This window comes from Heterodontus francisci, chromosome 15 (assembly GCF_036365525.1).
Source record: "Heterodontus francisci isolate sHetFra1 chromosome 15, sHetFra1.hap1, whole genome shotgun sequence".
In the NCBI taxonomy this organism is placed as follows: Eukaryota; Metazoa; Chordata; class Chondrichthyes; order Heterodontiformes; family Heterodontidae; genus Heterodontus; species Heterodontus francisci.
This window is the reverse complement of record NC_090385.1, coordinates 16,051,973-16,074,262: the sequence shown is the minus strand read 5'-3', so window position 1 is coordinate 16,074,262 and position 22,290 is coordinate 16,051,973. Positions and strand designations below refer to the sequence as shown.

The 22,290-nt window shown below is 43.3% G+C and overlaps 1 protein-coding gene across 1 annotated transcript in view; it reads left to right on the top strand.

The window, feature by feature from the left end:
* npas2 (neuronal PAS domain protein 2) overlaps nt 1-22,290 on the top strand; it is a 192,827-nt gene that overhangs the window by 138,342 nt on the left and 32,195 nt on the right. The window contains exons 11-15 of the mRNA XM_068047915.1: nt 2,525-2,672; nt 10,024-10,108; nt 17,005-17,134; nt 18,137-18,243; nt 19,139-19,225. Coding sequence (XP_067904016.1) covers nt 2,525-2,672; nt 10,024-10,108; nt 17,005-17,134; nt 18,137-18,243; nt 19,139-19,225 — 557 coding nt within the window. The remainder of the gene's footprint in view (nt 1-2,524; nt 2,673-10,023; nt 10,109-17,004; nt 17,135-18,136; nt 18,244-19,138; nt 19,226-22,290) is intronic.

The following is a 22,290-nucleotide window of genomic DNA, read 5'->3' as shown; positions in this document are numbered from 1 at the left end:
CATTCCAGGAGGAGGTGGGCAACCGTCTCTTCCCCACCACAGCCACCGCGGGGGCATTGTGCGGAGGGGGCGAGACTTCGGGCGTGCAGGAATGATCTGATGGGGAGGGCCCTTCTCACCACCAGCCAAGCTACATCTTGGTGCTTGTTTAAAAGTTCTGGTTTTGAGGCATTCCACCAAATGACTTTGGCGGTCTGCTCGGGCAACCATCCGACAGGATCCACCGTCTCCTTTTCCCGTAGGGCCTTGAGGACATTCCATGCAGATCACTGCCTGATGGATCGGTGGTCAAAGGTGTTTTCCCACAGAAACTGCTCCACGAAGGATAGGTGGTACGGCACAGTCCAACTGCATGGAGCATTCCGCGGCAATGTGACCTTCGCAACACCGGGGACAGATAGAACCTCAGCACGTAGTGACACTTGGAGTTTGCGTACTGGGGATCTACACACAGCTTGATGCAGCCGCACACGAAGGTGGTCATCAGGATGAGGGCCACGTTGGGTACATTTTTCCCGCCCTTATCCAGTGGTTTGAACATCGTGTCCCTCAGGCCTGGACCTGAGATGACCAGTCCCTGTCTTTCCTCACACAACTGCAGCTCCAACCCCTTCGATCTTGTCCTTTTTATAATGATCCTTATCGAAATATCATGAACACATCTCCTGAAGTCATCCTGCTGGATGGTCAGCGCTTAGTACCTTTTAATCCTTTTCCTCTGTTACCTGCCTGGTCCAGATAGATCCATTTAGTGCTGATGTGATTTTCCTGACCGAGAACAATGAACTCCACCAAGGTGATGCAACCCAGGCTCCAAAGCTAATATCCATGAAAGAGGTTTCTCTCCTGTCTTGACAGGAGTGAATGCTGTGCTCTAAGGCCAGTTAGTTGCAACAATGGCCTCCCCAATTACTTAACATGCTGGCATTTATCCTGTCTCACTGTTATGATAATGTCCCAAATTCCAGTCCTTTAACAGTATCAGTTCTGTTGTGATGTTGGGATGTTTGAAAATTGACTCATCGGAATGCAGCCTGCCTCTGTGTGCAATAAATAAAAACAAGAAATGCTGGAACCACTCAGCAGGTCTGGCAGCATCTGTGGAAAGAGAAGCAGAGTTAACGTTTTGGGTCAGTAACCCTTCTTCGGAACTCTGTGTGCTTTGTGTTGAGGTTTGGCTCTTATTCACAGCACGAGTGTCCGTGGGGGTTGGGGTTCCTTCCCCATACTCCACAAAGTCCAGTTTTAAAGTCCAGTTGTGGGTGGGTGGTGGTGGGGAAGAGGAGGAATTCCGATCCCACAGCACCTTCAGTCCTATCTCTACTTTCTTTTTATGTCTCTTTTCTGCTTTGTCCTGTTTGAATTATTGCCTGGAGGTTTGGAAAGTGCTTATTCTCAGTGTTGCTTTTCTCTGGTGGACGAATCTCAACTTCATGCATCAAGATTAGAGATGTATGAGTAGACCTTGATTTATTGTGTGCTAAGACAACAAGTCGACTGCCCATTTTATATCTCTCCTGATTTGAAGTCAATGAAAATAAAAAAATTGACTCGCTGTCACCTGGTTTGCAATATCGCACAATATGTCAAGATCTACCCTATAGACACTGATTGATGAGAACATGGATTAAACGCTATAGAGGAGATTTCCCTGGGTTTGTAGCCAGATGCTAAATGAATGGAAGGAAGTTGGAATGTCTCCTTTATAATCTGTCCAACATTGTATATTTGTCACACCAACGCAATCTACTCCTATTTCACGTGGCCTCTGAACCTCCACATTTCTCATCTACATAGTCCACAAAGAGAAAAACCGCTAGCTTAAAGTGCCACGGAAAAATTTACCATAAGGAAATGCTCTTACCCTGTTGCCCTTAACAGTCCCTGAATATTGAATATTTTGTTTCAAATCCAGCTCAAACTGATGAAAGATTGTTCCACCTGCAGGATGTAAGAATTTTTTGCGAATTGAGTATGAGGAGTCCCAATCCAGTTTCTATGTCTTCATCATAGTATTCTATGTCAATCCAGGTCTTGGCTATGTCCTTTCCCCAGAAAGAGAGAAAGAAAGATAGAGAGAGGGGTGAGGGGGGAAATCAACTGACTAGCAAACACCAGGCCACCCTTGTTACACCTTGGATCCTGGGTGCAGCCTTGTTCACCAAGAGAGTGGTGAGAATGTACAATGTGCTGCCACAAGGAATAGTTGAGGTGAATAACATAGATGCATTTAGGGGGAAGCTCGATAAACACATGAGGGAGAAATTAATAGAATCCTATTGATAGGATTAGATGAACAGGGGTGGGAGGAGGCTTGTGTGGAGCATAAATACCAACATAGACCAGTTGGACCGAATGGTCTATTACTGTGTTGTACTCTCAAGGTAAATGTAGAAGCAGGAATAACTTAAAACAAGGACATCGCCATCCACAAAATAGAAAGAAATGTATGTTTTTTTTAAAGTTGAAACTTGAAATGGATATATAATGGCATGTCACTTACACGTTTGCTCATTCTGTGCAGTGATGCAGTTTGGAAAGGGCAAATCTTGTTATTATCGTTTTTTGACCAAAGGACAGCGATGGATTTGGCTCCAGACCCATTACTACATCACCTACCACCAGTGGAATTCCAAGCCTGAGTTTATTGTCTGCACACACATTGTCGTGAGGTACGTTTGCTATGGTTTTCGGTAACACGTAGAGGGAGACTGTGGCTGCAAGTCACATTGCTTATATAACCTTTCCTTTCCAGTGCCCCTGCTTAAGAATGAGAATAACATGCTTGAGGACATCACTGGCTGATGTGCAAACTGCAATATCTTGCCTGCACTGAATTTCACCCTTTTACAGCTCCAGCTAACCCTTGCAACGCAAACAAAATATATCCATCTCTCTGAGCCAGGTTGAAAATTGGTAGAATGATTCATATTTCAAAGTGAGGTTTTTTTCAGCTTTTTCTTTGAAATCATCACTTTGCACATTTGTCAGGTGATTATTTTCAAATGTAAATTGTCAGGAAAAATAGTGTAAAGTTTTAGTGTATTACCCTGTGCAGCTTGGGTAAGAAAAGCAAAATGAGGCTTTGTTGAGGGAAGTCATGAGTCTATGCTAGGGGCAGGGGGTATTTGCTGCCGATAATGTGAGTCATTAACTCAGGTGCACAGCCAGCCCATAATGTTCTGACCCATGGTGGTGCTTGATGTATGTGCAGTGGGCCTTTTAACAGAGATAGCGGACAGAATTTTCAATTCCAGTCAGAGGTGGGACTGGACGGAGGAGGGCTGCATAATTGCTGTCCAAGAGTGGCATGCCAGTTTGCCAGCATGTTCCCGCCTCTGACCTATTTTGGTAGTTGCAGGTTCGGGGGAGTGACAGCTACCCATCCACAAGAAGCAATAGCCGATTAAGGCAATTAAAGGGCCAATTAAGCCCAATGTTCTGAGGTTGATTAACAGGTTCTCCTGCAGTGTCGATCACCTGGCTGATGTATGAAGGTGGCCTCCTGATGGCCGACTGGGAGGACCAGCACTCCACCATCAGTTTAAACCACCGCAGCCGACATACTAAGATAGCCGCAGCTACAGCCACAGGCCGCCCTGTGGACGGATTCCCTCCACAGTAGCGATGTGGCAGCCGTGCCCAGTTTTAATCTAACCTTTCATAAAAGCCTTCAGAGGATGCCTCCATCTTCAGGCACTCTCTCTTTCCTGCGTACATCGTAGCTCTCATCTCTGATGGTGGAGCTGCCAATCTGTGAGTGCTGGAGGGCATCGTATTGGCACTTCAGCCTCTGGAGCCCAACCTCCATCCTTAAGTGGACGGTGGGTGCATTCCATGGCCACTAATTGACCAGACTGTAAAAAAAGTCTCAACACGATGCAATGTCAGGACCCTGAAACGTACCCAACATCAGGGTCCCGAACCCAGAACTAAAATCCAGCCCAGAATCACAGTTGCTGGCGTGTTTTTTAAGGTTCAATTTTTATTAAAGGCTGTCTGCTAAAAGCTTTTCAAATTTGGTACTAATTTCAGCAGCTTGTGCTCAAAGAAAAACTCCCATTAGTGAGGTACTAACTAACCACTTTTATTCCCAGACCCTCGAGAGCATTCCCCTCAAAGAATAGCAAAGGAATTACAGGAGAAGTATAATAACTACAATGAGTTTACTTGCATCAGAGGGCTATCTAGTTTTTTTTCAATTCATTCATGGGATGCGGGCATCGCTGGCTGGCCAGCATTTATTGCCGATCCCTAATTGCCCCTGAGAAGATGGTGGTGAGCTGCTTTCTTGAATTGCTGCAGTCCTTGGGGTGTAGATACACCCATGTGCTGTTAGGAAGGGAGTTCCAGGATTTTGGTCCAGCGACAGTGAAGCAACAGCGATATAGTTCCAAGTCAGGATGGTGTGTGACTTGCAGGTGGTGGTGTTCCCATCTGCATCTTCTGCCTTTGTCCTTCTAGGTGGTAGAGGTCGCGGGTTTGGAAGGGGCTGTCTTAGGAGACTTGGTGCATTGCTGCAGTGCATCATGTAGATGGTACACACTGCTGTCACTGTGCGTCGGTGATGAAGGGAGTGAATATTCATGGATGGAGTGCCAATCAAGCGGGCTGCTTTGTCCTGGATGGTGTGGAGCTTCTTGAGTGTTGTTGGAGCTGCATCCATCCAGGCAACTGGAGAGTATTCCATCACACTCCTGACTTGTGCCTTGTAGATGGTGGACAGGCACTGGGGAGACAGGAGCTGAGTTACTCACCACGGAATTCCCAGCCTCTGACTTGCTCTTTTAGCCACAGCATTTACGTGGCTGGTCCAGTTCAGTTTCTGGTCAATGGTAACACCCAGGATGTTGATAGTGGGGGCTTCAGCGATGGTAATGCTGTTGAATGTCAAAGGGAGATGGTTAGATGCTCTCTTGTTGGAGATGGTCATTGCCTGACATTTGTGTGGTGCGAATGTTACTTGCCACTTATCAGCCCAAGCCTAGATGTTATCCAGGTCTTGCTGCATCAGGACACGGGCTGCTTCAGTATTCACTTAACAATATACAAGTGCATATCACCATGTGTGCCTGGGGTGGGGGCAGTGGGGGGTGGTGGGAGAGGGGGAGGAAATAACGTTTCACAGAGCAAAAAAGCCCAAAAATTTTAAAAGGTGCTATCATATTCTTGTAACAATGATAAAAAAAATGTCTTCAGCATTGTCATTCCACTAACTTAGCTCTGTGCTCAGTGGTTCACAAAATAAAGCAGCCCCTTTAAAAAAAACATTGCCCAGTGTGTTAATTGACTTCAATCTGCTAGTACCAGTACCGTACCTATTCTGTTTCAGCAGCAGCTGGTGCAGGAAGCTGTAAGAGTTTCCCGGTTTTTACACATGCATGGCACAGGTATGTTCGGCCACATCACGTATGTGTGTATCGCTAGACTGCGATGCGTGTAACAGAATGCATTGTGGGATCAACAGTGCCAGAATTGGCAGCAGCTGTGGTGATTGCTTAGTGCCTTGTCACCAGATCATTTTTTAAATCAGTGATGTACTGGCAATAATGCATTATAATCTAGCATTGCTATCAGTTGTGGGTCAGTGGGTAGCACACTTACCTCTGAGGCAGAAGATTGTGGGTTCAAGTCCCACTTCAGTGCAAAATCAAGGCTAACGCTCTGGTACTGAGGGAGTGCTGTACTGTCAGAGGTGCTGTCTTTTAGATGCGATATTAAATCCTGTCTGCCCTCTCAGGTGGACGTTAAAAGATCACATAGCACTTATTTTGAAGAGCAAGGGAGTTATCCCGGTATCCTGGTCAATATTTCTCTCTCAATCAACATCACAAATATAGATTATCTGGTCATGATCACAATGCTGTTTGTGGGATCTTGCTGTTTACAAATTGGCTGTTTCCCACATTGCAACAGTGACTACATTGGCTGTAAAGCACTTTGGGATGTCCGGTGGCTTTGGAGATGCCATATAAATGCAAGTCTTTTGTTTTCTTTTGCACGTTGGAGAAAAATGCAGTGCTGCACAGACAGCAATCATACAGAATAAAATCTGCATGGAAAGTCAAGAGTACTAGCACAGATGCAGCAAATGTAACCGACCTAGTACTCTGCTGCCCATATCTTATAACTCACACCATGCCCCATTCACCCAGCAACCCCTGTGCTCTCTGACCTACATGTCAAGCCATGCCTCGAATTTAAAATTGTTCTCATTGTGTTCAAATCCGTCTGACCTCGCCATGCCCCCTCCCCCTCCCTATTTCTGTAACCTCCTCGAGCCCTACAACCCACCAAGAACTTTGCACTCCTGCAATTCTGGGTTATTGTGCACCCTCGATTTCTTTCACTCCACCACAGGCAGCCGTACTTTCAGCTGTCTAGGCCCTGAGCACTGTAATTCCCTCCCTCATCCTCTCCATGTTTCTCCCTAACTCTTCCTGTAAGACAGTCCCTCAAACCTACCTCTTTGCCTAAGCTTTAGGTCACCTGTCTTAATATCTCCTTACGTGGCTTAGAGACAAATTCTACCAGATAACACTCCTATGAAACCCCTTGGGACATTTTCCTGCATTAAATGTGCTATATAAATACAAGTTAATGTTGCTGTTGATGTCAAAGTAGAGTCTTCAAGTAAAAATTTGCTGGTAAATTGAGAGAACTAGCATTTATATTATACTTTATCACATAATCAGAATATTCCAAAGTGCCGACATCCAAATGAATTATATTTGAAGTGCTGTGGTAACATAAGCAAGCACGTTATCCAACTTACACACAGCAAGATCCCACAAACAGCAAATTACATGAAATACCAATTAAACTGTTTCTCTGGTGTCGGGTAAGAAATGAATGTTGGCCAAGTCACCCAGAGAATTTCCTGCTTTTCTTCCAATAGAGTCGTGGAGTCTTTTACATCCATCTGAGCAGACAAACAGTGAGCCTGTTTAATGCATCATCCAAAAGACGGCACCTCTGACACTGCAGCAGAAGTATCAGCTCAAATCATGAGCACGGGTCTTGGAGCGGATTGGCGCGGTGCTTAAACCCTTCTGACTCAAAGGTCAGAGTGCTACCAAATTGAACTGGTGACTCTCTCCATGCGATAAAATTATATATAAATAAATAAAGTTTATGATTCAAATTCAATAATTGCTGGTTTTTAACAAGCAATATGGTAGAAACAGTGAGTAACTTTTTCCGAGCAAGATTGTTTCATACACAGCGACCTGTTGAATCTAAGTACTTATAGTGCCCTCTCACTGTAGACTATCTCATTGCAACCACACACACTTCAACAATCTTATTCTCAGCAAAGATGTCTTCTAGGCACATGGCACTTTCTTTTAATGAGTTCATTCCCCCACCTGCAGTTGAAGGAGAATGCCTTAGGAATAAAGAAAAAAACACACACTACGTAGTCACTTTCACTGACTGGCATTCAGAATCAATCAAAAAGCACTTTACTCATTGTAGCTCACTGTCTCTCAGCAAGTCTCTCGCACACTTCCACTGTATCCTCCAGCCAACATCATGGTGATGCACCAGCAATATGAAACATACCTAGAACAAACTCAAAACCTACTGTAAGTAAATTTGGTAGACTTGGTTGGGCGGGGTTTTGGAAGGGCTGCGGAGGTGGGAATGAAGGCAGGTGAGCCCACAATTTCCCACTGCTGGCCAGCATGCCAGTTTGGCAGCACGTTCCCGCCATTGGGCCTATATTCGAAGAGGCTGGTTGCAGGGGCTGACAACTACCTGTCGGCATTGGCGGGCAGCCAGTTAAGCCCCTTAAAAGGCCTATTAAGGCCACTGTGCATACGCCAGCTGGAATTTTCCAGTTGACATTTGGGCCCCCCCACTGAGGCCAAATCCTGCTGATGAATGGAGGCGGCCTCCCAGTGGCAGACGGGGGCGGGGTGGGGGGGGGTGTTGGGCAATGCCCCATTTGTAATTTTTATGACTGCAATTGTGAGATGGGCACAGCTGTGGCCGCCCTGTGAAGGGACTCCCCTTCCACCGTAACAGTCTGGCACCTGTGGCCACTTTTTATTTCACCTTTATAAAAAGTGTCCAGAGGTCCATCTTGAGGCACCCTCTCTTTCTCCTCCCCATCGGCAGCTCCCACCTCTGATAGTGGGGCTGCTGATCTCTTGGTGCAGCCTCGGGAGTGTGCCATCCATCCTTAATTGGATGGGCATCCAGAGACAGCCACTTAATTGGCCACCTCCTCGAAAATCGCTTCCAGTGTCCCGCCATCAGCAGTTCCAGGTTTCCAACCCGGCATCGGAACCCTGGAATGAAAATCCAGCCCACTATCGTCCTATAGCAAACTGAGGCACTCACCACAAATTCAAACTTCCAGCCTATCCTCATCATAAGCATTATCGCAGGCTACACGGCAACAATGTTAAAAGCTAGGCAGCTACATACAGCACAGTGCACGTAACGTATTGCAATCTATAAAACAACTTGTACAGCGCCTTTAAAAGCGTAAACTGTCCTTGGACACGTCACAGGGATGTTATCAGACAAAACTTAGAATATTAATGCCTTGTACTTTGCTATGTTGTCCCTTGACGAGCAAAAGAAGGAAGAGCACAAGAAATTAAGACAGTTCCAGATCCACCTTGCTTTGCTTGCTGGCCATGTGTGGCCAATGTACTTGTAGAGGTAGAGGCCAGCAATGCTGACATTTTGTGTCTGAATGGTTTGAAGTCAAACAAAAATATCTATCTACAAGTGTATGAAGAGATTCAAAACCAGATCCCAAACTGTTCATGCAGTCTGCGTTACACTGAAAACCTGTGTGCAGAACAAGTTAGAGTTTTAAATAGTTGAATATCTCAGTGCTTGCAATATTTGTCCCCTAGAATGATATTCAGTTCATGCCTGGCAGTAATAATTCTGTGTGTATATATAGTTTGAACATCGCTCACATTATTTCAATTGGTCATGTTACGACCAGGTGAGAAAGAGGTCAAGTGTTCCCTTTCAGTCTTCACCTGATCTTACTGTAACAGGGTTTCATTTTTAAACACACTGTGTTTTTAGCTCCCCCTGGGTGAATCCTCGTTCACTGCTTTCCGATTATAAGGTAAAGAAACAAACACAAACAGGCTTTCTTAGGTTTAAAGAAGAAAGGTGAAACCTTTTAAGAAGAAACTTAAACTCTAATTCAGTTGATACCTACGGATACACGACGTGCCCACGCTAGTATGCACATGCAATACACACATATAAATAGAGACAGAAAAGAGCAAAAGAAAAATAAAGTGGAAAGGTTTGAGGCAATATCCGAAGAGTTGTTGTTACGGTTCTTCGAGCACACTGTAGTCCTTGATTGTAGGTCAGTCTTGCTTTTCATTGGGGCCCAGTATTCTTCTTAAACCTTGTTCACTGTAGGAGACTTTTCTATCTTGAGGTTCATGGGTCTTCAGTCGGTTTTTGGAGTTCCGTGAAAAAAAGATGGGAGCAGACAGGAGAGGAGGTCTTTTTAATCCAGGAGCAAAGAGCTTTCTGCCAGTTCAAACACTGTCTCTACAATTCAAAACTCCCCTAGTTGGCCAGCAGGGTAGTCACATGACCGACTGGTTTGCCCAGGTCTGTTCTATGTATTGTATTGGAGCAGGGGATAGCTCCTTTGTTCCAAGCAGTGTCTGTTAATATGTAAAAATGTTTTTCCAGCCAGGTGCCTGGCAACCTCTTGTAACAGGCCTTCTCTTCTTCCCAGCAACAATTTGAAATTTAAGGTCCATGTGGCAAAATTAATGTGCCTCATTCTTGGCAGGTGGGGGCCTGCATGACAGTCAATAATAGCATTTTCTTAATGCTTTGCAAACTTCAAAGTATAATATATTAATTTGTTAACTTAGCCAGTTGTAACTTTTCACTTGATGTACAATTTTGACCAATAATGTAAGCAGATGTCTACAATGTTGCTGATGTCACAAGCTGTCACACTTTCTGCACAGTACAAATAATTAGCATGAATTTTTTTGGTTTCATTCCTCTGATTTGCAGCTATGCAGAAGTCAGAGCAGAAAGACGACGGGAACTGGGCCTTGAGGAATCTTCCCCTGAAATCCTGGCTCCACGAGCCCTTAAGGTAGCATTTACAGTCTGCGGTTGTCAGATTTGTGATCAAGTCACCCTAATGCTCAAAGCTGATGTTTCTTTAAGTACCATAAACAAAACAAATATATAGTTGAATATATATAAGAGAGAGTAGATGGGGAGAAACTGTTTTCACCGGCAGAAGGTTTGGTAACCTGTGGACACGGATTTAAGATAATTGGCACAAAATCATGGGGAGAGAAGAGGAGACATCTTTTTAATGCAGTGAGTTGTTATGATGTGGAATGCACTGCCTGTAAGGGTGTTGGAAGCAAATTCAATTTCAAAGTAGAAGTGGATATATACTTAAAAATTGTTACGACCAAGGCGAGAGGAGTGCATTGTTCATTCTAGTTCCAGCACATCATCAAGGTAAACCACACAGTTAGGAACACTGGCTACCACTCGGTAATCTCTGAATGGTTGCTGTGGAATTTTTTAGCCTGAATGGCATCACTCGGCATTGGAAAAGACCGTCTGGTCGATATTTCTTTAGCTCGGGGTGTTAAAGCAACCTGTCAGTATCCCTTTAACAAATCTATTTTTGTAAGAAATGTGGGGTCGGAGTCTGCCTTTGTTACTGCATTAACCTTTCTGTATTCTATGCAAAATCTAGTTGAATCATCAGGCTTAGGCACTAACACCACTGGGGAACTCCATCTGCTTTGGCTGGGTTCAATTAGGTGGTTTTCCAACATGTATTAGATTTCTGCTTTTACCTGGGCCTGTTTCTCTGGACTTAAGAGGTAAGGATGCTGTTTTATAGGAAAGGATTCCCCTATATCCACATCATGTGTGGCTAAGGTTGTACATCCTGGCTTATCCCTACAGACACTTTTAAATGCTGTGAGTAGCCTTGTTAGGTCTTCTCATTGTTCTGCATCTAAATATGAAAGCATAGTGTCTAATCTCTCTAACAATTCAGTATTAGCTAACTGGAAAGTAGGAGGTTCAATTTGAGATTGTCTGGGCTTCCTTCTGCCTCATCCTCACTATCCCTTTCATTCTTCACTGTCCTTACTACCTGACACACCTGTGCATGCTTATCCTCCTCCCGGCAATAATATTGTTTTAACATTTTAATATGACACAGCCAATTTTTTTTCCGGCAATCTGGGACGTCAGTAAAATAACTTATCTCACCAATTCTCTTGACCACTTTATATGGACCACTGAACTGTGCTTTTAGCGGTTCACCCTGAAAAGGCATTAATACTAACACCTCATCCCCGGTTGAAATTTTCGGGTCCTGGCATGCTTGTCTGCCCATTTCTTCATAGTTGTTTGGGAAGTTTTAAGGTATTCCTGAGCCACTTTGCAAGCACTCATGAGCCATTCCCAGAACATGGATACACAATCTAGCACAGAAGATTTATCCCACTCATGTCCATAAACTAATTCAAAGCACTAAAACCTGTAGACTCATTAGGTGAATCCCTAGTGGCAAAAAAAAGAAATTCTAGTCCTTTATCCCAATCATGGGGATATTCATGCCATTATGCCCTGATCATCATTTTGAGGGTATGATGGTACCTTTCTGAAGCTCCTTGTGTCTGTGGGTGGTAGGCTGAAGACTTTAACTGTGTTGTACCCAAATTACCCATGACTTCCTGGAAACTTTTAGATATAAAATTGAAACCTTGATCTGACTGAATCTCAATCGGTAATCCATATCTAGTGAAGAACTGGGTCAAATTCTCTACCACTACCTTAGCAGATATTGTTCTCAAGGGAATGGCCTCTGGGAACTGAGTAGCTATGTCCACGATAGTGAGTATATATTGGTGTCCCGTTTTTGTTTTCGGTAAGGGTCCTACACAGTCTACCAACACCCTACTAAATGGTTCCCCACAAACTGATATGGGAACTAGAGGTGCTGGTTTTATGGCAGATTGCAGTTTTCCCACAATCGGGCACATATGGCACGTTTTACAAAACTGCACCATATTCTTGGAAAGACCTGGCCAGTAAAAATGTCGACTTATATGTGATTGGATCTTTCAGATCCCCACATGTTGCACTATAGGAATTTCATGGGCTATCTTTAATAGTTCCCGGTAATACTTTGGTGGTACCCCTATCTGATGAACTACCGTCCATTCTTCGTCCGCAGGTCTGTGAGGAGGTCTCCACTTTCTCATCAGAATCCCATCTTTAATGTAATAGCCTTCTGGAATTCCTTTTGCCTCAGCTTCAGTTAGAACTGATTGCGCCACTTTATTTAACTCTGGATCGGCTTGATGAGCCGTGAACAGAGAAGATATTCGGCTATTTGACTGTGGTGCCAATTTTACCTCTGACAATGGAACTTGTTTAGCCATTGCTCGGGTCACTATACATGAAGGAAAAATTCCTGGAACCCTTTCCTGCAACTGTTCTGTCTCCTTAACTTCACTTGGTTTTTCCATGACTACTGGAGAAGCTACTACCTTTGCTCCAGCCAAAACATTCCCCAGGAGTAGATCAACTCCGTGTACTGGCAACTCCTACAGTTACCCTTCCAGACATTTGATCACACTCTGGGCTCCCCCACACCACCACCCCACCCCCGCCCCCCCCACCCCCTACAAAGGTACAGATATATACTCCCTGCCAACACCATTCACTAAAACCTTGGCATTCAGTGTGCTCTCTGGTTGTGCCTTTCCCCAGCAAAAGAGTTTGGGTGGTGCCTGTATCCCTATATATAACTATAGGCTTACCTGCCTCACTTGAGGGATAAAGAGTTACTTTTCCTTTCAACAAAAATTCCCTATAATTCTCAGGTATCTTATTCACAATCCCTGCACTCTCAGTCATTTTTGTATTTAGTCTTACAGCTGCAGTCAGAGTTACAGCTTGATCTGCCATACTCTCGGTCAGGGCCCCTTTCTCTGCATTGGCTTTATGTACACTAATAAGTCCCATCGGTTTACCCTGCAACTTCCAGCATTCTGCACGAAGGTGTCTCACCTTGGGACAATGGTACTATTTAGGCTTGTGGACCTCATTTCCACTCTCAGCACCTTCCTTTCTGGCCTGAGGAGATCCCGGGGCCTTCCCAGCTGTCCCTTCTTGTCCCTGGGTACTTGCCTTCCTTTCACCCTCCCACCTTCTATCCTTCTCAGGTTTGTAGGGCTAACGGACAAAGGGTTTGGGCTTATAAAGAAGTTCATAATCATCAGCAATTTCCGCTGTCTGTCTGGTTGTTGAAACCTTCTGGTCCTCTCCCTCTGTTAGTAAGAACCCATGTAGTGAATTTTTAAATTCTTCCAGGGGAATTCATTCCCTCGGGTTCTCATAAATGACCTCTCCCTTTAGTGCCTGTACCTGACGATCAAAATTAATTTGCTTTACACTTTCAAATTCTATAGAAGTCTGCCCAGACAGTCTCCAGATCTTCTGAAGTTTCTGACGGTAAGCTTCAGGGACTAACTCATATGCAGCGAGAATAGCTGTTTTTGCCATCTCATAATCTGCAGAATCCTCTTCAGAAAGCATGGCGTAAACGTAATGAGTTCTGCCCATCAACCTGCTTTGCATAAGCAGTGTCCAGCTTTCCTTCTGCCATTTCATCTGTTTGGCTATCTTTTCAAGAGAAATTAAAAATGCCTCCACGTCCCTTTCCTCAAACTTAGGGAGGGCTTGCACAAATTTAAACAGCTCTCCACTGGGTCATGGGCTGGAGTCAGATCTTTCCTCACCAGAATTTTCCTTAAAGTCAAGGCCACCCTGTTGTTTTAGTTCCAGCTTTTTATCTTCAAATTCCCTTCCTTCTCTTCGAAATTCTAGTTCAAGATTTTTCATTGTCAATTCTTTGTCAAACTCAAGTTTTTTCAATTATTTTTCCTACTCACGTTTTCTCATTTCTATTTCTTTTCCTTTGTCAAGTTCAAGCTGCCTCATCTGTAACCGAATTTTAGCTAATTCAACTGCACTCCCCTCCCGTTTGCTTTCTTCTTCTTCCAATTGCAAATGTTGTATTATTACTTCAACTATGTCTGCTTTCTAGTTCCTGGTTTTAATTCTAACCCCAACAGTTCTGCCAAATCCTTTAGTTTAACCTTGGTTAAGTGTCTCAAATCACTCAGGGATACATCCCCCTTCCCCAGAAAAATTGCAGCAACTGATAGAGACATTCCTGTAGAGTAAACTTTAATTTACTGCACAAGAAACCTGTTTTTTTCTTTTACTTTTCCTATTTCAATTATTATTACCCCACTTACAATTGTACATAGTCGGCATTAGGTTTGTCCCGCAAAAAGCCCCCAGTTATATGTTACGACTGAGGCGGGAGGAATGCACTGTTTACTCTAGTTCCACTTCTCCACAGGTCACAACATATATTTAAATTTTTTCCCCACCTACCAATATGGTCAATCATAGACTCTATTTTTATCCCAGAATAAAACACACCAACCAGTTTTCTTTAATAAACAAAATTATCAGTTTATTATAAAACAAGTCTTAACCAGTAATGAAGTAAAGCATAAACATATAGATTGAAATATTAAAATTCCTTTTTTTACCTTAGCCCCTCACACACACAAACAGATACACCTGTTAACGGAAAAATAAAGGGATTCGCATTTTAGGGATCTATTACAAAAAAATGACAAAATAAGCACTTGGGTTAAATACTTGATAATTCTTGAAGAAGAAAGAGAAGATATGGAAAGAAGTCCTTTCTTTTGTTTTGGCGTTCCAAATGCGTATAGACAGCTGTCACTGGGATCTTCCTAGAACAGTTCTTTTCAGGCAACGTTGAAGATCAGTTTGGGCAGGCTTTCCAGGGAAAATGCAGCAACAGAGGTTTCAGACACAGGCCTTACAGGAGGAATGCAGCCACAGTTTCAGTCTGCTTCTTACACTTGCTCTTCAGCTCCTCAAGAGATGGAAAACTGGCAGGCTTTTCCCAAACTGCCGGAACGGACTGAGTTGGGGTGGTTTTGTGGTTCATGGCAAGTTTTCTCCAACTCCTTTTCAAACCACTGTTCCTATCCCAATTCACTGTCCATAGTGAAACCATAACAATGTCACAAGAGACAAGCTTCTTGACCCCTATAAATCTTGACCTGTCACTTCTCTGTAAACTTATTTCCCCAAGTCCAAAACAACCCCTGCTGGGTTATTATCTGCAGACAGGTGCCTTCCAGTAATTGTTTGCTTTCAAGCTCAGTCCAAAAACATTCTGGTGACCTCCCTTAAAAAAAAACACACACACACAAAGTTCCAGCATCTATGGAACCTTTTCAGTTTTAAAACACAAATCTTCAAAATTTACCAAAAAAATGGAAGCACTCATAATAAAATAGAAATGTATAAGGCTATGGAGAAAGATCAGGTGAGTAGGACTAATTGGATAGCTTGTTCAAAAGCCAGCACAGGTACAATGGACTGAATGGCCTCTTCCTGTGCTGTATGATTCTATGGCTCATCTAGAATAAGTAGGGGTTTCTTTGATAATGTCTCTGAGCCAGAAATTGTCAATGGGACTTTGCTTTTCACTTCTTCACAGAATGGCACACAAAGCTGTACGTATAAAACAAAGCCACCATTTAAAAGGACAGGTTTTTTTTTCGTTCATGGGATATCTGATATCTGATGCTGAAATCTGAACAACAGGCATGACTATCTGCAAATCTGAAGCATATTTTCTCATGGACCATTGGTTCACTCTGTGCTTTGTGTTGTGGATCTGCTATTTAATTTTGAATGCTCAGAGTTACATGACAGAAGTTCAACTGCCTGTTATCCTGGTGCCACTATCTGCCACCAATACCCTTATCCCAGGACAAATGTGAAACTTCTCCTCATCTTAGCTTATCAGTGGTTTTAACTAAGTTCTGGATATTTTTTCTTTAAAAAAATTTAAAAGAGGAATTGCAGGTCTAAAAAGTATGTGATAATTTATCCATTTTATTGAAATGTAGTTGTATGTCAAAATGTTCTTGATTTTTCTGATTGCTACAGTTTTGAAACAAAATCAGATGGATGTTCATCTCTCTAACAATAATGTATGATTAGGCTTCATATTGAAGCAGGAAGTTTCCTCTCTATTTTACTATCAGCTTTGCCCAACAGCTAAACCAACTGTTAATCTTGTCCCAACTCCATACCCTCACCACTGAATCCATCTCCCTCCCATAACACTGACACTTCACAATCTCAGCATCCTGTTTAACCTTAAAGTACATTTCTGTCCTCATATCCTCTCCATCACAAAGACTAATTACTTCTACCGCCTCTGCCCATCCTCTGCTCAAATCTTCATCCACCTCCATACTCAATTATTCCAGTGCTCTACTGGACAGCCTCCCATCTCCCATGATCCATAATCTTCAGCTCATTCAAACCTTTGCTGCTCATATCTTATCCAGCACCAATTCCTGTTCATCCATCACTCCTGACCTCACTGACATACATTTGCTCCCAATGTCCCAAAGCCTCCAATTCTAACTTCTCCCCTTCATGTTTAAATGTCTTCATGATATCACCTGTCCCTATCTTTATAACCTTCTCCAGACTTATACCCCTTGCTGAAATTCTGGTTGGTCTGACCCTGGCCTCTTGTGCATCAATCCTTTCTTTGTCCCACCATTGAAAGCTGTGACTTCAGCTATGTAACCCCCACACTTTGGAATTCTCTCCTTAAACCTCTCCGCCTTTCCATTTCCCGCTAATCCTTTAAGATCTTCCTTAAAACCCATCAAGCCTTTGGCCATCCCTTGTACTATCTCCTCCTTTGGATTAATGTCCATTTTTGACTAGTTATATCTCTATGAAGCACCTCACAATGTTTTTTCACAATAAAGGTGTTACATAAATACAAGTTGTTGTAACCTTCTCAGTAGTGTGCACACCATCGTTATCTGATGTTGAGATGTTCCTTTTCTTCCCACATTACAGACTCAAAACTGCAGGCAATGTGAAAGTGCCCAGGACATTGCCATAGAGAGACTCAGCAGCAGTCGACCATGTTCAGTGTCATCTCCAAGTTCACACAAATCCTCTCACACTGCACTGTCAGACACTCCATGTAAGTGGAAAGTGAAGTTCTATACTCTGTATCCGACACAGCAGAGTATTATTATTCATTTGTTTTCCATTATGATGTAAAGGTGGGGTGCAACATCAAGAAGGGACATAGGAATGTAGCAATTGCTAAATGAAATAGGATCAGAGGCCATCCAGTTTGCTTATACCCCTGATCCAATGATAATGGAGATGTTGGCTAATCATAGCAATCAATCTCTATCAATGAGTCTACAACAGATCCAGAAACGACACAAGGAAAACCCCAGTGGTGGAGACCTTTGGGAATCATAGACCCAATGCCACCTGTTGCAAAGCATGCAACACTCACCGCCCGTCATGTCTCAAATTACTCACATACTGTATCCTAACTCGTATAATTAGATAATCATTTTCTTTTAACTCCAAGAAAGAAACTACTTGAGAAATGAAAACACTGCGCTAGGTTTTGCTATAGTTTCAGTTAAGGATTTATAATAATACACATGTAATAATACTTGGGTTGGAATGTATTACAGACCTGCAGCACACATAATTTGTTTTAGGTTTTGGTGACAGATGTAATATGCATTCAGAATGGAGCAGTCTGTCTTGGGGAAATTATGTCATAATGAATGATAAGGCTTTGTATCTATCTCATTCCTGAGTAAAAATTGAACATATATTAGCCAATGTTCAACGTAATATAAAATATATAGAGTGCACTCAATGCACGCAGTTCAAATTCCACTCAAATACAGTGGCTCTGCTCCTAACTAGACAATTTTTTTAATACCATCATTTAACATAATTTTGGCAAATGCTACGATATTGCATTTTCATTGTTTAACAGTATTCCTGATGAATTGTAAATGTATTTTTTGGGGGATGTGTTGAGAATAGTGGTATTTTGGACGTTATTATTTTAAATATATCCGAATTTTCATACTAGTTTCCTATTGTGAATATTTTAAACCCAAGAGAAAATTGGGGTTTATTTGATTCAATGAATGCTTGATTCTTCCAGCAACACAATCCAAAGTACAGACTGAGGCAAGCACACCCTCCAGACAATCAGTGAACACAAGCTTGCAGGACAAGTCAGCTCAGAGACCACAGCAAGTTAGCACTCAGGTGAGTTTTTGCATCATCGTCACATTCATCAAAGATAAGCAGAGCTGAAAGCCTGACTCAAATACTCAGCAGTACACAGGCTGCAAACAAGCAAAGTGCTGTAACTCTAATGATAAGTTAAACCACAAAATCGAAGCAGCTCCTGATCAGACGTCGGTAGCATCTACCTCCAAGGCTTTTCATCCTCCTCTTTGGGAGTTTACCATTCCATTTGGGAGAAACGTCTTTAAAAGTAAATTGGCCATTGTAAATTGCCCCTAGTGTAGGTAGGTAGTAGGAGAATGGTGGGGATGTAGTAGGGAATATGGGATTAATGTAGGATTAGTATAAATGGGTGGTTGTTAGGCAGCACAGACTCGGTGGGCCGAAGGGCGTGTTTCAGTACTGTATCTCTATGACTCTAAAGAGCTTGGATTTATATAGCACCTCTCATGACTTCAGAACACCCTAAAGCGCTTTGCAGCCAATGAAGTACTTATTGAAAGTGTAGTCACTGTTGCTATATAGAGAAACTTTCCCCAGAGAGTGGTGAGATTGTGGAACTCACTGCCACAAGGAATAGTTGAGGTGAATAGCATATATTCATTTAAGGGGCAGCTGGATAAGTACATGAGGAAGAAAGGAATAGAAAGTTATGCTGTTAAGGTGAGATGAAGAGGCTGAGTGGAGACGTATGTGGAGCATAAACACCAGCATAGCCCAGCTGAGCCAACTGGCCTGTTTCTGTGCTGTAAATCCCCTGTAATTATTTTTAGAGTGGATTAAATGGTTTACTGATCACCAGAAACACAGTAATGTAAAATCTATTGGTGACGAAGGACACTTTCATGCATCCAGGCGATCTTTATTTTATAAAGTACATTTTGATTATGGACTCTGCTGTTTTCTTTCACAGGTCTTGATGACAGTACAGCCATCACCTGACGCACATCAACAGCAGCCAATGCCTCCAGCTGCGATCTCCACTCAACAGCCTGCCTTGGTACACACTGACTGGATTTGCCTTGCTGTGATTCACAATTATAAATCTATGAGTCATTTAGCAACTAGATTTAACCTCAATGCAGAAAACAAATTTACTTGTGCACTCGATAAACTTTGCCTCTATCATTTCATTCTGAACCAATTGCTTCCCATCTCACCAGCACTCATTCTAACCTCTTCGCTTCTCTGAGTCAGCCGTGAGTCACTGGGTAGCAGTTTTCAGTGATTTCTGGACGAACTGTGCCAGAGCTCCTACAATTTCCTCACTTAGTTTCTTAAGGAGTTTCAGGTGCATTTTATCCAGCCACTGAGATTATTTACTGTATATTCGAACAGCTGTTTGGCATAATGTGAATTACGCCACAACTTATTTCTGCAACACCTGCTGGTTCCCTTTCAAAGAAGTTACTTGTCTCCTCCTTGGTAAAAACGGAAGCAGGAAATGTATTGAGCACTTCAGCAGCCTGTGTAGCATCAGCTGTCCCGCCCTCACCTGACCCCAGTTTCAGTGGCCCCACTCCATCCCTTGGTTTTCTTTTTCTCTCTATATAACTAAAAAACTTTATAAACATATGAACATATGAGAACGTCAGACCGGGCAACTAGTCCATTCCGCATGCCCCATATACTTACGATGCCCCATATATCACGGTGTAGAGACTCCCTACCCACCTGGACATGTGATCTCCCGTGAGAGACAAAGAAACAGATAAAAACCCAGAATAAAAGCAAAATACTGCGGATGCTGGAAATCTGAAATAAAAACAAGAAATGCTGGAACCACTCAGCAGGTCTGGCAGCATCTGTGGAAAGAGAAGCAGAGTTAACGTTTCGGCTCAGTGACCCTTCTTCGGAACTGACAAATATTAAAAATGTCACAGGTTATAAGCAAGTGAGGTGGGGGTGGGGCAAGAGATAACAAAGGAGAAGGTGTAGATTGGACAAGGCCACATAGCTGATCAAAAGGTCATGGAGCAAAGGCAAACAATATGTTAATGGTGTGTTGAAAGACAAAGCATTAGTACAGAAGAGGTGTTAACGGACTGAATATTGAACAGCAGCAAGTGCAAACATGAAAAAAAACAGTGGGTAAGCAAACTGAACAAACTAAGATGAAATGAAATAAATGCAAAAAAAGGTTGTAAAAAATGTAAAAAAGAAAAAAAGAAAAAGAAAAAACAACTAAAAATGAAAGTAAAATGGGGGCTGTCATGCTCTGAATTGTTTGCCTTTGCTCCATGACCTTTTGGTCAGCTATGTGGCCTTGTCCAATCTACACCTTCTCCTTTGTTATCTCTTGCCCCACCCCCACCTCACTTGCTTATAACCTGTGACATTTTTAATATTTGTCAGTTCCGAAGAAGGGTCACTGACCCGAAACGTTAACTCTGCTTCTCTTTCCACAGGAGTTTGCAAGTTCTCCGTGTGTCTGCGTGGGTTTTCGCCGGGTGCTCCGGTTTCCTCCCACAGCCAAAGACTTGCAGGTGATAGGTAAATTGGCCATTGTAAATTGCCCCTAGTGTAGGTAGGTGGTAGGGAATATGGGATTACTGTAGGGTTAGTATAAAAATAGGTTGTTGTTGGTCGGCACAGACTTGGTGGGCCGAAAGGCCCGTTTCAGTGTGTATCTCTAAATAAAAAAAATAAAATAAAAAATAAGATGCTGCCAGACCTGCTGAGTGGTTCCAGCATTTCTTGTTTTTATTTCAGGTAAAAACCCAGGCCAATTAGGGGGGAGAAATGGAAAATTCCTGTCTGGCCTCTTTAGGTGATTGTAACTAGTTGAGACTTATATTACAGAATAAGGTGATCTCTGCTCCAGCCAGAAATAGGTTCAGTTCACTTTCAAAGGAATTCTGTGCACATCACACGATCAGACAACCTGTTCGACAGGTCCACAATTCTCTGGGAAACAAAGAACTGCCAGCATGCAATCTAGTTCAGCCCTTGTGTAACTTGTAAATGTGATCTCCGGTCCAACCTAACCAGTTGAAATAATTTGTCTATGTTTAATAGCGCCTTAAATGTTTCATACAGAATTATCCCACAGTATAATTTTCTTTGGCCTCCTTGTCTCGAGAGACAATGGGTAAGCGCCTGGAGGTGTTCAGTGGTTTGCGAAGCTGCGCCTGGAGTGGCTCTAAAGGCCAATACTAGAGTGACAGATGCTTCCACAGGTGCTACAGATAAAATTGGTTGTCGGGGCTGTTACACAGTTGGCTCTCTCCTTGCACTTCTGTCTTTTTTCCTGCCAACTGCTAAGTCTCTTCAACTCGCCACACTTTAGCCCCGCCTTTATGGTTGCCCGCCAGCTCTGGAGATTGCTGGCAACTGACACTCACGACTTATGATCAATGTCGCAGGACTTCATGTCGCGTTTGCAGACGTCTTTAAAGCGGAGACATGGACGGCCGGTAGGTCTGATACCAGTGACGAGCTCACTGTACAATGCGTCCTTGGGGATCCGACCATCTTCCATACGGCTCACATGGCCAAGCCATCTCAAGCGCTGCTGGCTCAGTAGGGTGTATATGCTGGGGATGTTGGCCACCTCGAGGACTTCTCTGTTGGCGATACAGTCCTGCCACCTGATGTCAAGGATTCTCCGGAGGCAGCGAAGATGGAATGAATTGAGACGTCATTCTTGGCTGACATATGTTGTCCAGGCCCCGCAGCCGTAGAGCAAGGTACTGAGGACACAGGCTTGATACACTCGGACTTTTGTGTTCCGTGTCAGTGCGCCATTTTCTCACACCCTCTTGGCCAGTCTGGACAGAGCAACAGACACCTTTCCCATGCACTTGTTGATTTCTGCATCGAGAGACAGGTTACTGGTGATAGTTGAGCCGAGGTAGGTGAACTGTTGAACCACTTCCAGAGTGTGGTCGCCGATATTGATGGATGGAGCATTTCTGACGTCCTGTCCCATGATGTTCGTTTTCTTGAGGCTGATGGTTAGGCCAAATTTGTTGCAGGCAGCTGCAATCCTGTCAATGTGTCTCTGCAGACACTCTTCAGTGTGAGATGTTAATGCAGCATCGTCAGCAAAGAGGAGTTCCCTGA